The sequence below is a fragment of the Salvelinus alpinus genome, chromosome 10 (assembly GCF_045679555.1).
Source record: "Salvelinus alpinus chromosome 10, SLU_Salpinus.1, whole genome shotgun sequence".
Lineage (NCBI taxonomy): Eukaryota > Metazoa > Chordata > Actinopteri > Salmoniformes > Salmonidae > Salvelinus > Salvelinus alpinus.
The window spans coordinates 14785856-14802391 of NC_092095.1; the positions used below are offsets into that span (position 1 = coordinate 14785856).

At 43.5% G+C, this 16536-nt stretch overlaps 1 protein-coding gene across 1 annotated transcript in view; it reads left to right on the forward strand.

Moving 5' to 3' along the window:
* Positions 1-16536, forward strand: part of LOC139531541 (catenin delta-2-like) — a 571014-nt gene that overhangs the window by 222010 nt on the left and 332468 nt on the right. The window contains exons 5-6 of the mRNA XM_071328059.1: positions 2039-2158; positions 8351-8523. Coding sequence (XP_071184160.1) covers positions 2039-2158; positions 8351-8523 — 293 coding nt within the window. The remainder of the gene's footprint in view (positions 1-2038; positions 2159-8350; positions 8524-16536) is intronic.

Below are 16536 nucleotides of genomic sequence, written 5' to 3' on the forward strand. Positions count from 1 at the left end.
CAAATTTATTACAAATTGAAAACATAAATACCTTATTTACATAAGTATTCAGATCATTTAGGATGATACTCGAAATTGAGCTCAGGTGCATCCTGTTTCCGTTGATCATCCTTGAGATGTTTCTACAACTTGATTGGAGTCCACCTGTGGTAAATGTAATTGATTGGACATGATTTGGAAAGGCACACATCTGTCTATATAAGGTCTATATAAGGTCCCACAGTTGACAGTGCATGTCAGAGCAAAAACCAAGCCAAGAGGTCGACTGAATTGTCCACAGAGCTAAGAGACAGGATTGTGTCGAGGCACAAATCTGGGGAAGGGTACCAAAACATTTTGCAGCATTGAAGGTCCCCAAGAGCACAGTGGCCTCCATCATTCTTAAATGGAAGAAGTTTGGAACCACCAAGACTTTTCCTAGAACTGGCCACCCGGCCAAACTGAGCAATTGGGGGAGAAGAGTTGACCAAGAACCCGATGGTCACTCTGACAGAGCTCTAGAGTTCCTCTGTGGTGGAACTCTATTCAAAGACTCAATCATGGACACTCTTACTGATAGTTGTGGCTGCTTTGTGTGATGTATTGTTGTCTCTACCTTCTTGCCCTTTGTGCTGTTGTCTGTGCCCAATAATGTTTGTACCGTGTGTTGTGCTGCTACCATGTTGTGCTGCTGCTATGTTGTGTTGCTACCATGTTGTTATCATGTTGATTTGCTACCATGCTGTGTTGTCATGTGCGGCTACCATGCTATGTTATTGTCTTAGGTATCTCTTTGTGTAGTGTAGTGTAGTGTAGTGTAGTGTTGTCCCTGCAGGAAGCATTTTGCCTTTTGGTAGGCTGTCATTGTAAATAAGAATTTGTTCTTAACTGACTTGCCTAGTTACAAAAAGGTTAAATAAAAAGCTGGGAGAACCTTCCAGAAGGACAACCATCTCTGCAGCACTCCACCAATCAGGCCTTTATGGTAGAGTGGCCAGACGGAAGCCACTCCTCAGTAAACGACACATGACAGCCCACTTGGAGTTTGTCAAAAGGCACCTAAAGACTCTTAGACCACGAGAAACAATCTGGTCTGATGAAACCAAGATTGAACTATTTGGCCTGAATGCCAAACGTCACGTCTGGAAAAAACCTGGCACCATCCCTATGGTGAAGCATGGTGGTGGCAGCATCATGCTGTGGGGACGTTTTTCATTAGCATAGACTGGGAGTCTAGTCAGGATCGAGGCAAAGATGAATGGAGCAAAGTACAGAGAGCTCTTTAATGAAAACCTGCTCCAGAGCATAAGACTGGGGCGAAGGTTTAGCTTCCAACAAGACAACGACCCTAAGCATACAGCCAAGACAACGCAGGAGTGGCTTCGGGACAAGTCTCTGAATGTCCTTGAGTTGCCCAGCCAGAGCCCGGACTTGAACCTGATCGAACATCTCTGGAGAGATCAGAAAATAGTTGTGCAGCAACGCTCCCCATCCAACCTGACAGAGCTTGAGAGGATCTGCAGAGAAGAATGGGAGAAACTCCCCAAATACAGCTGTGCCAAGCTTGTAGTATCATACCCAAGAAGACTTGAAGCTGTAATCGCTGCCAAAGGTAGTTCAACAAAGTACTGAGTAAAAGGGCCTGAATTCTTACGTAAATGTGATATTTCCGTTTTTTATGTTTTACAAATTACAATACATTTCTAAAAACCTGTTTTTTCTTTGTCATTACGGGGTATTGTGATGTCATTACGGGGTATTGTGATGTCATTACGGGGTATTGTGATGTCATTACGGGGTATTGTGATGTCATTACGGGGTATTGTGATGTCATTACGGGGTATTGTGATGTCATTACGGGGTATTGTGTGTAGATTGATGAGACAAAAATGATTTAATACATTTTAGAATAAGGCTGTAACCTAACAAAATGTGGAGAAAGTCAAAGCGTCTGAATACCTTTTGAAGGTACTGTATGTCTTAAGAATATAAGGTTGTGGTTGTGTCACAACTGTTACCCAGACTAACCTATTGCCCATGTTTCCTGCTTCCTGTCCAGCTGATGGCCAGAAGGACATAGAGGATGAGTTGACCACAGGACTGGAGCTGGTCGACTCCTGCATCAGATCCCTGCAGGTGTCTGGAATACTGGACCCTCACCAATACAACACAGGAGAACGTAAGGACAGCTCTTTTTTCATTATGACAGGGGGTGTATGTGTGTGTGTGTGTGTGCACGTGCATATGTGTGTGTGTGTGCGTGCGTGTATGTGTGTACTTGTGTATGTGTGTGCACGTGCATATGTGTGTGTGTGTGCGTGCTTGTATGTGTGTATACTTGTGTATGTATCTCCATGCGTGTGTGTAGGTAAGTGTGTGTGTTTCAAAGCTCCTACTCTTTATCAAATCAAATTTTATTTGTCACATGAGCCAAATACAACTGTGAAATGCTTACTTACAAGCCCTTAACCAACAATGCAGTTCAAGAAATAGAGTTAAGAAAATATTTACCAAATAAACTAAAGTAAAACAATTATAAAAAGTAACACAATAAAATAACAATAACGAGGCAATATACAGGGGGTATCGGTTAGTAGAGGGAATTTGTACATGTAGGAAGGGTATCAGCAATGTAAAAACAAAGGGGGGGAGGTCAATGTAAATAGTCCGGGTGGCCATTTGATTAATTGTTCAGCAGTCTTGTGACTTGGAGCTTAGAAGCTTTTTGGTCCTAGACTTGGCGCTCCGGTACCGCTTCCCATGCGGAAGCAGAGGGAACAGTCAATGACTTGGGTGACTGAAGTCTTTGACAATATTTTTGGCCTTCCTCTGACATCGCCTAGTATAGAGGTCCTGGATGGCAGGAAGCTCAGCCTGAGTGATGTACTGGGCCCTACGCACTACCCTCTATAGCGCCTTGCGGTTAGATGCAGAGCAGTTGCCAAACCAGGCGGTGATGCAACGGGTCAGGATGCTCTCGATGGTGCAGCTGTAGAAATTTTTGAGGATCTGGGGACCCACGCCAAATATTTTCAGTCTCCTGAGGGGCAAAAGGTGTCAGATGTTACCGTCTGTTCCTGAATCTTGAAATGTTTTCACAATGACAGTCAGAGAAGGGACCATTTGGTTGGAAAGAACAGAAACCCCGGTTTGGGTTTTCCTCTATCCGTCAACCTTGATATTATACAAAAGATACACGTGTGTGTGTGTGTGTGTGTGTGTGTGTGTGTGTGTGTGTGTGTGTGTGTGTGTGTGTGTGTGTGTGTGTGTGTGTGTGTGTGTGTGTGTGTGTGTGTGTGTGTGTGTGTGTGTGTGTGTGTGTGTGTGTTTGTGACATTCCCCCTCTCCCTGTGAAGCAAAAAAAGTGATGTGTGTTTAATAATTCATAGGAACCAGGGTGGAATCTGGATTAAAAGAAAAGTATTTTGTGAAGGAAAAGAGGAGATGGGTGGAGGAGATGGGTGGAGGAGAGGAGAGGAGATGGATGGAGGAGAGGAGAGGAGATGGGTGGAGGAGGAGAGAGGAGATGGGTAGAGGAGAGGAGAGGAGATGGGTGGAGGAGAGGAGAGGAGATGGGTGGAGGAGAGGAGAGGAGATGGGGGGAGGAGAGGAGAGGAGATGGGTGGAGGAGAGGAGAGGAGATGGGTGGAGGAGCGGAGAGGAGATGGGTGGAGGAGAGGAGAGGAGATGGGTGGAGGAGCGGAGAGGAGATGGGTGGAGGAGAGGAGAGGAGAGGAGGATGCTCTGAAACACCACTGCAGATAGTTTTAATCCCACACTACACAAAGACAGAGGAACGATAGAATAGAAACGAAAGAAACGATAGTCTTCTGGCTCATATTGATGTTGGTAGCAGAAGGGGTTCAGGGGTGAAGTGAAGGCATTCCCAAGGCTTTCAGCGAAATGAGACAACATGGAGGGTTAAACTTGTGTAGAGATGTAGCTCTTCTAAAACAAAGACAGTTGAACTGAAGAACAGAGAACCAAGTGTAGCGCTCCATGTTGAGTTCCTGAGATGGTAAAAAGGCTGTAGTTTCCTGTTGAAGATTATGTAGAGAAATGTAAATCTCCTATTGTCCTACAAGCATCTCTGGGAAAGCACACACTGCTTTCAACTAAATGTCAGAATACGTCAAAGTAGCTCAGTGTGTGTGTGGTGTGTGTCAGTGTGTATGTGTGGTGTATGTGTTTGTCAGTGTGTGGTTGTGTGTGTGCTATACTCACATAAACAAAGCGAGAAAAAGAGAGGGAGAGAGAGAGAGAGAGAGAGAGACATTGAGAGAGACATAGAGAGAGAGAGAGCGATGCTCTTCAATAGGGGAATAAGAATAGCCTATTTAAGCAGAGTAAGATACAGCACATGTCAAATTATCGTCGGAAGTTTACATACACTTAGGTTGGAGTCATTAAAACTCATTTCCAACCACTCCACAAGTGTTAACAAACTGTAGTTTTGGAAAGTCGGTTAGGACATCTACTTTGTGCATGACACAGATCATTTTTCCAACAATTGTTTACAGACAGATTATTTCACTTATAAATCACTGTATCACAATTCCAAGTTTACATACAATAAGTTGACTGTGCCTTTAAACAACTTGGAAAATTCCAGAAAATTATGTCATGGCTTTAGAAGCTTCTGATAGGCTAATTGACATCATTTGAGTCAATTGGAGGTATACCTGTGGATGTATTTCAAGGCCTACCTTCAAACTCAGTGCCTCTTTGCTTGACATCATGGGAAAATCAAAAGAAATCAGCCAAGACCTCAGAATAAAAATTGTAGACCTCTACAAGTCTGGTTCATCCTTGGGAGCAATTTCTATGTCTGAAGGTATCTCGTTCATATGTACAAACAATAGCACGCAAGTATAAACACCATGGGACCACGCAGCCATCATACCGCTCAGGAAGGAGACGCGTTCTGTCTCCTAGAGTTGAACGTACTTTGGTGCGAAAAGTGCAAATCAATCCCAGAACAACAGCAAAGGACCTTGTGAAGATGCTGGAGGAAGCAGGTACAAAAGTATCTATATCCACAGTAAAACGAATCCTATATCGACATAACCTGAATGGCCGATCAGCAAGGAAGAAGTCACTGCTCCAAACCCGCCATAAAAAAGCCAGACTACTGTTTGCAACTGCACATGGGGACAAAGATCATACTGGTCTGATGAAACAAAAATAGAACTGTTTGGCCATAATGACCATCGTTATGTTTGGAGGAAAAAGGGGGAAGCTTGCAAGACGAACACTATCCCAACCTTGAAGCACGGGGGTGGCAGCATCATGTTGTGGAGGTGCTTTGCTGAAGGAGGGACTGGTGCACTTCACAAAATAGATGGCATCATGAGGGAGGAAAATTATGTGGAAATATTGAAGAAACATCTCAAGACATCAGTCAGGAAGTTAAAGCTTGGTCGAAAATTGGTCTTCCAAATGGACAAGCATACTTCCAAAGTTGTGGCAAAATGGCTTAAGGACAACAAAGTCAAGGTATTGGAGTGGCCATCACAAAGCCCTGACCTCAATCCCATCGAAAATTTGTGGGCAGAACTGAAAAAGCGTGTGTGAGCATGGAGGCCTACAAACTTGACTCAGTTACACCTGCTCTGTCAGGAGGAATGGGCCAAAATTCACTCAACTTATTGTGGGAAGCTTGTGGAAGGCTACCCAAAACGTTTGACCCAAGTTAAACAATTTAAAGGCAATCCTACCAAATACTAATTGAGTGTATGTTAACTTCTGACCCACTGGGAATGTGATGAAAGAAATAAAAGCTGAAATACATCATTCTCTCTACTATTATTCTGGCATTTTACATTCTTACAATAAAGTGGTGATCCTAACTGACCTAAGACAGGACATTTTACTTGGATTTAATGTCAGGAATGGTGAAAAACTGAGTTCAAATGTATTTGGCTAAGGTGTATGTAAACCTCCGACTTTAACTGTACCTGCTCAATGATCTAACTACCAGGCCAAAGATCTAATTACCATGTCAACGATCTAACTACCAAGTCAACGATCTAACTAAAAGGTCAACGATCGAATGACCAAGTCAATGATCTTACTACAAGGTCAAATATCTAAGTGTCATTGACAAACCCAGATCCCTCACTGCCCCCACCCCTCTGTGTGTGACGAAGGACACAGCAGTTTTGTTCTCTTCTGCTTTCTTCTCGTCTTCACCCGGCAGAGCTCCTCTCTTTTGGAGTGTGTGTGTATTCCCTCTAGTCCAGGCAGATTGTTGCTCTCTAATGGAGTGTGTTGTGTGGTGAGAGAAAGGCAATCACCTCTACCCAGAATGCTTAGCGTTCTGATGCTGATGGAGACTGATAGTGTAAACTTGCACTAGTGTGTGTGTGTGTGTGTGTGTGTGTGTGTGTGTGTGTGTGTGTGTGTGTGTGTGTGTGTGTGTGTGTGTGTGTGTGTGTGTGTGTGTGTGTGTGTGTGTGTGTGTGTGTGTGTGTGTGTGTGTGTGTGTGTGTGTGTGTGTGTGTGTGTGTGTGTGTGTGTGTGTGTGTGTGTGTGTGTTTAAACATGCCCCAGTTGAAAGTGACATCACTCCACACAGCCCAGATGACAAATGAAGATTTTCTGGGCTGGGACGCCAACGCATAATGACAGAAATATAGAGAGAAAAAGAGAGAGTGCTGTGATTAAGACCAGTTTCCAGTTTTCGCTCTCTCTCTATATCTCTCGCTCTCCTCAACTCCTCTCCTTCTCCACTCCTCTCCCCATACTCTCCTCTCTCTCTTCTTCTCCTCTCCTCTTCGCTCTCTCTCCTCATCTCCTCTCCAACCCATTCTCTCCATTAATCTCTCTTCCTCTCTTCTCCTTCTCCTCCTCCTCTCCTTTCCCCTTCTTCTCTCCACTCTCATCCTCCGCTCGTCCCCTCTATCTGAGCTCTCCTTCTCTCCTCCTCTCCTCTCTCCTCCTCCGCTCCTCCCCTCTATTTGAGCTCAACTTCTCTCCCCCCCTTCTCCTCTCCTCTCCTCTCCTCTCTCCTCCTCTCCGCTCTCCTCCCACTCTCTCCTCTCCTCGTCCGCTCCTCTCCTCTACCTGAGCTCAACTTCTCTCCCCCCCTTCTCCTCTCCTCTCCTCCTCTCCTCTCTCCTTCTCCCCTGCTCCTCCTCTGCTCTCCTCCTCTATCTGAGCTCTCCTTCTCCTCTCCTTCTTCTTCTCTCCTCTCTCTTCCTCCGCTCCTCCCCTCTATCTGAGCTCTCCTTCTCTCCTCCTCTCCGCTCTCCTCCCACTCTCTCCTCTCCTCGTCCGCTCCTCTCCTCTACCTGAGCTCAACTTCTCTCCCCCCTTCTCCTCTCCTCTCCTCCTCTCCTCTCTCCTTCTCTGCTCCTCTCTCCTCTGCTCTCCTCCTCTATCTGAGCTCTCCTTCTCCTCTCCTTCTCCTCCTCCACCCTCTCCTCTATATGAGCTCTCCTTCTATTCTCATTTTCCTCTTCTCCTCTGCTCCTTTCCTCTATCTGAGTTCTCCTTCTCCTCTCTTCTCTCCTCCCCCGCTCCGCTCCTCTCCTCTATCTGAGCTCTCCTTCTCCTCTCCTCTCCTCTCTCCTCCTCCTTTCCTCTAGCTGAGCTCTCCGCCTCTCCTCTCCCGTTCTCCCCTCCTCTCTCCTCCCCCGCTCCTCTCCTCTATATGAACTCTCCTCCTCCCCTCCTCTCTCCTCATCCTCTCCTCTCCTCAAGCTGAGCTCTCCTCCTCCCCTCCTCTCTCCTCATCCTCTCCTCAAGCTGAGCTCTCCTCCTCCTCTCCTCTCCGCTCCCCTTCTCCCCTCCTCTCTCTTCCCCCGCTCCTCTCCTCTATATGAGCTCTCCTCCTCCCCTCCTCTCTCCTCTCCTCAAGCTGAGCTCTCCTCCTCCTCTCCTCTCCGCTCCCCTTCTCCCCTCCTCTCTCCTCCCCAGCTCCTCTCCTCTATCTGAGCTCTCCTTCTCCTCTCCTCTCTCCTCTGCTCCTCTGCTCCTCTCCTGTACTTTATCTGAGCTCAACTTACATACTCCTTCTGCCTTCCACTTTTTTCTACTTTACACTGCTCTTCTCTCCTTTTCTCCACCCCTTCTTCCTTTCTTCTTCTCTCCATCCCTTCTTTCTCTTCTCTTCTTCTTCCCCTTCCACCCCCCTACTTTTGCTCCTCTCCCTCTCCTGATTAATTATGTATTCTTTTTCAAACTCACCAAGGGCTGAAACGCAGCACTGCTTGTTCTAAATAGCTGCATCTCTCTCTCTCTCTCTCGCTCACTGTCTCCTCTCCCTCCCTCCCCCTCTCTCTTTCTTTCTCTGTCTCTCTCTGGCTCCCCTCTCCTCTCTCTCTCTCTCTCTCTCTCTCTCTCTCTCTCTCTCTTTCTCTCTCCTCAGGTCCCTCTCTTCTTTCCCAGAGTTCTTTGCAGCTTAACTCCACCCCGGAGGCTTCACTCCAGTACTCCGCCAGCTACCATAGCAACCAGACCCTCGCCCTTAGCGACAGCGCTGCCGCGGCAACGCCACAGCGCAGCGGACAAGTCGGTGGGGCCGTGCACAGCTACAACCAGGTAGGTCACCAAGACGATGAGGAAGATGGTTATGATGATGATGATGACGAAGGTGGTGATTGTGATGAGTTTGTTCTTATAATGCTGTTAAGTCTTAGTTCTAAGACAAAGTTTCCCTCATCTGGCTACCGGAAGGTTTTGAATATACAGTAGACGCCGAACAGTACGGAGGAAATAAGTTGTGGCTCTGTGCCAAACTTAGAGAGCACAGGGAAACTACCGTAGCCTGTATATTCCCTACCCCCTCACTTCTATGCTCTACTCTGCTCATGACTGGGGGGCTGTACTGCACAGTATTGACTGCTTTTACCTTTTGCAATGCTCACTAGCTTAACCTTGTGAAGGGTTCACATAAAGTCAAGTTTTCCAAGTCAAAAGTCTTCCGCTAGCCGCTAGCCGCTTGCTCAGAAATAAGCTAACGTCTGCTCTAACTTTCTCCCTCCTTCCTTCCAGCTCTCTCTCTCTATTTCTCATCTACATCTCTCTCTCTCTCTCTCTATTTCTCATGCACATCTCTCTCTCTCTATTTCTCATGCACATCTTTATCTCTCTATTTCTCATGCACATCTCTCTCTCTCTATTTCTCATGCACATCTCTCTCTCTTTCTCTATTTCTCATGCACATCTCTCTCTCTCTATTTCTCATGCACATCTCTCTCTCTCTCTCTATTTCTCATGCACATCTCTCTCTCTCTCTCTATTTCTCATGCACATCTCTCTCTCTCTATTTCTCATGCACATCTCTCTCTCTCTCTCTCTCTATTTCTCATGCACATCTCTCTCTCTCTCTCTCTCTCTCTCTATTTCTCATGCACATCTCTCTCTCTCTATTTCTCATGCACATCTCTCTCTCGCTCTCTCTCTATTTCTCATGCACATCTCTCTCTCTCTATTTCTCATGCACATCTCTCTCATGTGTGTGTGTGTGTGCGCACCATCAAGTGTAGTCTTTCCTGCCGCTAGTCACCAGGGTCAGTGTGTGTGTGTGTGTGTGTGTGTGTGTGTGTGTGTGTGTGTGTGTGTGTGTGTGTGTGTGTGTGTGTGTGTGTGTGTGTGTGTGTGTGTGTGTGTGTGTGTGTGTGTGTGTGTGTGTGTGTGGAAGGGAGAGTGGAGCCGTGGAGATACACTGTCTAATTGATCTGGATGGAAGGGAGAGTGGAGCCGTGGAGATACACTGTCTAATTGATCTGGATGGAAGGGAGAGTGGAGCCGTGGAGATACACTGTCTAATTGATCTGGATGGAAGGGAGAGTGGAGCCGTGGAGATACACTGTCTAATTGCATGGGGAGATATGGGTTTGGTTTGTTATTCCTCTAATCATTTGTAAAATGATGTGAATGTGTTTTAATCTCTTCACACTAATCAAGAGAAGTCATTATCCTCTAGCATACAGGAGACATTTATCCCCTACATTCATGTCCTCATAAGCTGAATGCAGGAGTACACACACATACAGGCACTCACCTACGCAGACGCACACGTACTCTCACACAAACATACTTGCTATTTGCTACCAGCTGTAAAGCTTTATTACATACTCCATGCATTGAGGGGGCACATGTGTTATTTTGCTGTCTGTTTATGGTTATGAATAATGCATAGGGGAACATTTTGGAAATTTCGTTTGAAAATGTCGCTAATAACTTATCGAAAGGAAGTGGCAATTTATGTCAGGTTTGCATTGTACCAAATCCAGCTCACACACACACACACACACACACACACACACACACACACACACACACACACACACACACACACACACACACACACACACACACACACACACACACACACACACACACACACTCACACACACACAGTTATAACAACATGAATGGTCCTGTGTTCTGTTTTCATCCTCCCCATCACCTTCTCCATATTCTGACCCCTCTCTCTCTCTCTCTCTCTCTCTCTCTCTCTCTCTCTCTCTCTCTCTCTCTCTCTCTCTCTCTCTCTCTCTCTCTCTCTCTCTCTCTCTCTCTCTCTCTCTCTCTCTCTCTCTCTCTCTCTCTCTCTCTCTCTCTCTCTCTCTCTCTCTCTCTCTCTCTCTCTCTCTCAATTCAATTCAATTCAATTCAATTCAATTCAAGGGGCTTTATTGGCATGGGAAACATGTGTTAACATTGCCAAAGCAAGTGAGGTAGATATTATACAAAAGTGAAATAAACAATACAAATTAACAGTAAACATTACACATACAGAAGTTTCAAAACAATAAAGACATTACAAATGTTATATTATATATATACAGTGTTGTAACAATGTACAAATGGTTAAAGCACACAAGTTAAAATAAATAAGCATAAATATGGGTTGTATTTACAATGGTGTTTGTTCTTCACTGGTTGCCCTTTTCTTGTGGCAACAGGTCACAAATCTTGCTGCTGTGATAGCACACTGTGGAATTTCTCCCAGTAGATATGGGAGTTTATCAAAATTGGATTTGTTTTCAAATTCTTTGTGGATCTGTGTAATCTGAGGGAAATATGTCTCTTTATCTCTCTCTGTCTCTCTCTCTCTCTCTCTCTCTCTCTCTCTCTCTCTCTCTCTCTCTCTCTCTCTCTCTCTCTCTCTCTCTCTCTCTCTCTCTCTCTCTCTCTCTCTCTCTCTCTCTCTCTCTCTCTCTCTCTCTGTCTCTCAATTCAATTCAATTCAATTCAAGGGGCTTTATTGGCATGGGAAACATGTGTTAACATTGCCAAAGCAAGTGAGGTAGATAATATACAAAAGTGAAATAAACAATAAAAATTAACAGTAAACATTACACATACAGAAGTTTCAAAATATGTCTCTCTAATATGGTCATACATTGGGCAGGAGGTTAGGAAGTGCAGCTCAGTTTCCACCTCATTTTGTGGGCAGTGAGCACATAGCCTGTCTTCTCTTGAGAGCCATGTCTGCCTACGGCGGCCTTTCTCAATAGCAAGGCTATGCTCACTGAGTCTGTACATAGTCAAAGCTTTCCTTAAGTTTGGGTCAGTCACAGTGGTCAGGTATTCTGCCACTGTATACTCTCTGTTTAGGGCCAAATAGCATTCTAGTTTGCTCTGTTTTTTTGTTAATTCTTTCCAATGTGTCAAGTAATTATCTTTTTGTTTTCTCATGATTTGGTTGGGTCTAATTGTGCTGTTGTCCTGGGGCTCTGTGGGGTGTGTTTGTGTTTGTGAACAGAGCCCTAGGACCAGCTTGCTTAGGGGACTCTTCTCCAGGTTCATCTCTCTGTAGGTGATGGCTTTGTTATGGAAGGTTTGGGAATCGCTTCCTTTTAGGTGGTTGTAGAATTTAACGGCTCTTTTCTGGATTTTGATAATTAGTGGGTATCGGCCTAATTCTGCTCTGCATGCATTATTTGGTGTTCTACGTTGTACACGGAGGATATTTTTGCAGAATTCTGCATGCAGAGTCTCAATTTGGTGTTTGTCCCATTTTGTGAAATCTTGGTTGGTGAGCGGACCCCAGACCTCACAACCATAAAGGGCAATGGGCTCTATGACTGATTCAAGTATTTTTAGCCAGATCCTAATTGGTATGTTGAAATTTATGTTCCTTTTGATGGCATAGAATGCCCTTCTTGCCTTGTCTCTCAGATCGTTCACAGCTCTGTGGAAGCTACCTGTGGTGCTGATGTTTAGGCCGAGGTATGTATAGTTTTTTGTGTGCTCTAGGGCAACGGTGTCTAGATGGAATTTGTGGTCCTGGCGACTGGACCTTTTTTGGAACACCATTATTTTGGTCTTACTGAGATTTACTGTCAGGGCCCAGGTCTGACAGAATCTGTGCAGAAGATCTAGGTGCTGCTGTAGGCCCTCCTTGGTTGGTGACAGAAGCACCAGATCATCAGCAAACAGTAGACATTTGACTTCGGATTCTAGTAGGGTGAGACCGGGTGCTGCAGACTGTTCTAGTGCCCGCGCCAATTCGTTGATATATATGTTGAAGAGGGTGGGGCTTAAGCTGCATCCCTGTCTCACCCCACGACCCTGTGTGAAGAAATGTGTGTGTTTTTTGCCAATTTTAACCGCACACTTGTTGTTTGTGTACATGGATTTTATGATGTCGTATGTTTTACCCCCAACACCACTTTCCATCAATTTGTATAGCAGACCCTCATGCCAAATTGAGTCGAAGGCTTTTTTGAAATCAACAAAGCATGAGAAGACTTTGCCTTTGTTTTGGTTTGTTTGGTTGTCAATTAGGGTGTGTAGGGTGAATACATGGTCTGTTGTACGGTAATTTGGTAAAAAGCCAATTTGACATTTGCTCAGTACATTGTTTTCATTGAGGAAATGTACGAGTCTGCTGTTAATGATAATGCAGAGTATTTTCCCAAGGTTACTGTTGACGCATATTCCACGGTAGTTATTGGGGTCAAATTTGTCTCCACTTTTGTGGATTGGGGTGATCAGTCCTTGGTTCCAAATATTGGGGAAGATGCCAGAGCTAAGGACGATGTTAAAGAGTTTTAATATAGCCAATTGGAATTTGTTGTCTGTATATTTGATCATTTCATTAAGGATACCATCAACACCACAGGCCTTTTTGGGTTGGAGGGTTTTTATTTTGTCCTGTAACTCATTCAAGGTAATTGGAGAATCCAGTGGGTTCTGGTAGTCTTTAATGGTTGATTCTAGGATTTGTATTTGATCATGTATATGTTTTTACTCTTTATTCTTTGTTATAGAGCCAAAAAGATTGGAGAAGTGGTTTACCCATACATCTCCATTTTGGATAGATTCTCTCTCTCTCTCTCTCTCTCTCTCTCTCTCTCTCTCTCTCTCTCTCTCTCTCTCTCTCTCTCTCTCTCTCTCTCTCTCTCTCTCTCTCTCTGTGTCTCTCTCTGTGTCTCTCTCTCTGTGTCTCTCTCTCTGTGTCTCTCTCTCTCTCTCTCTCTCTCAATTCAATTCAATTCAATTCAATTGACTTTATTGACATGGCAAGTTATTATTACTTACATTGTCAAAGTATACATATCGAAAAATTTAAATAAAATATATATGTATATATATACACAAAATATATATATATTTATATATAAATAAATGGTGGGATTAACAGCAATAATAATAGTAGTAGTGGACATGGGATTACCATTAATAACAGCTACAACAACAATATTAATCAGAACAACAATACATTAAAGCAACAGTAGTAGACCAGTGTCAACATGACTGAGAAGACACATGACCTGGTACGAAAGACAAAACAAAACTAAGCTAAATGGGAAATATTATCAACATTACTTTGCATTTTTCACTGGCTGTCCCTCAGGCTGTGGCAGGAGGACACATATTTGGCTGCCAAAACTGCACATTTTGGCTTTTCACCCAATAAATATTTGAATTTTTCTTCATCTTTTATAGTTTCAAATTCTTTGTATTGAATTATAATTTTGGGAAAGAAATATGCTCTTAGGTCTGAGTATTTGTCACAGTGTAGTAGGAAATGCACTTCTGTCTCTACCTCTCCCCTGGAGCAGAGTGAGCACAGCCTGTCCTCCCTGGGCAGCCAGGTTTGTCTGTGACGACCGGTCTCTATAGCCAGACTGTGCTCACTGAGTCTGTACCTAGTCAATGTTTTCCTCAGTTTTCTATCAGTCACAGTGGTCAGATAGTCTGCCACCATGTACTGTCTGTTTAGAGCCAAATAGCATTGAAGTTTACTTTGATTTTTTGTGGTGTCTTTCCAATAGGTTATATATTTTTCTTTTTGTTTTGTGATGATTTGGTTGGGCCAGATTTTCTGAGGGCTGTCCCGAGGCTCTATGGGGTTGGTTTGGGTTGGTGAACTGAGCCTCAGAACCAGCTGGCTGAGGGGACTCTTCTCTGGTTTCATCTCTTGACATTGTAGAGCTGTGTGATGGAATGTTTTAGGGTCACTTGTTTTTAGATGGATGTAAAATTTGATGGCTCTTTTTTCTATTCGAATGAGGAGGGGATATTGGCCCAATTCTGCCCTACATGCGTTATTTGGAGTTTTTCTTTGTACTTGCAATACAGTCTTGCAAAACTCTGCATGCAATACTTCAATTGGATGTTTGTCCCATTTAGTAAATTCATTATTAGACAGCGGACCCCATACTTCACTGCCATATAGAGCAATTGGTTCTATAACTGAGTGAAAAATTTTGAGCCAGATTCTAATTGGAATTTCAATTTTGATGTTCCTTTTAATGGCATAGAATGCTCTTCTTGCTTTGTCTCTCAGCTCATTCACAGCCATGTGAAAGCTACCTGTGTTGCTGATATTTAGTCCTAGATCTGTGTAGTTTTTGGTGTGTTCTAATAGAACTGTGTCCAAATAGAATTTATATTTGTCATCCTTATTTCCGGACCTTTTTTGGAATATCATTATATTTGTTTTTTTTAGGTTAACGGTCAGAGCCCAAGTCTGACAGAACCTGTGAAGATGATCTAGGTGTTGCTGTAACCCCTCTTTAGTGGGAGACAGCAGCACCAGGTCATCTGCGTACAGCAGACACTTGATTTCAGTGTTGTGTAGGGTGATACCAGGTGCTGCCGATTCTTCTAATGTTTTTGCCAATTCATTAATGTAGATGTTAAATAATGTTGGACTTATTGGGCAGCCCTGTTTCACTCCCCGCCCCTGAGAGAAGAAGTCTGTTTGCTTGTTGCCAATTTTAACCGCACATTTGTTTTTAGTGTACATTGATTTAATAAAATCATATGTTTTCCCTCCAATACCACTTTCTATTAGTTTATAAAAAAGACCTTCGTGCCAAATTGAATCAAATGCTTTCTTGAAATCTACAAAACACGAGTAGATTTTGCCTTTGTTTTGGTTAACTTGTTTATCAATTAGAGTGTGGAGGGTGTAAATGTGGTCTGTTGTACGATCATTTTTTAGAAATCCAATCTGGCTTCTGCTCAGGACGTTGTGTTCGTCAAGGAAATGATGTAGTCTGCTATTTATAATACTGCAGAGAATTTTCCCCAAGTTGCTGTTAACGCATATTCCTCTGTAATTATTTGGGTCAAATTTGTCTCCATTTTTATAGATTGGTGTGATCAATCCCTGGTTCCAAATATCGGGGAAAATACCTGCAGTGAGGATAATGTTGAAGAGTTTGAGTATAGCCAATTTGAATTTGTGGTCTGTATATTTGATCATTTCATTTAAAATCCCATCAGCACCACAGGCCTTTTTGGGTTGGAGATTGCATATTTTTTCCAATAATTCTTCTTCTGTAATTTGGGTATCCACAGGATTCTGATAGTCTTTGACTGCTAATTCAAGGATTTGTAATTTATCTTGTATATCTTTTTGTTCTGGGCTCTTTGTTATATTGCTGTAGAGGTTTGCAAAGTGATTTCTCCACATATCCCCATTTTGGATAGCCAACTCCTCATGATGAGGTTTGTTTAATTTATTCCAATTCTCCCAGAAGTGGTTTGATTCTATGGATTCCTCAATTCCATCCAGCTGATTTCTAATGTGCTGTTCCTTTTTTGTTCTTAGGGTGCGTTTGTATTGCTTCAGTGTTTCCCCATATTGAAGGCGTATATTTTTGTTGTCTGGTTCTCTGTGTTTTTGATTAGATATATTTCTCAATGACTTTCTTAGATTTTTGCAATCATTATCAAACCATTTTTCATTATCTGTTATTTTTGGTTTGCTCTTATGCTTCTTTAGATTAGCCAAGGAGGCTAATTTGTCAAATATAAAGTTTATGTTCCTAACGGCCAAATTTACACCTTCATTGCTGAAGGAGAATGTTAAGGCTAAAAAGTTGTCCAGGAGAGATTGTATTTTTTGGCTACTAATTGCTTTTTGGTAGATGTCTGTACTGTTTGCACTCCATCTATAGGCTTGTTTAGTACCATGTAATTTATTGGGCCATGATGCTTCATGGTTGGGTTCTGCTCTTCTCAGATACACTGTGATTTCACTGTGGTCTGAGAGAGGTGTTAGTGGGCTGACTGTGAAGGCTCTGAGAGACTCTGGGTTTAGGTCGGTGAGGAAGTAGTCTACAGTGCTGCTGCCAAGGGATG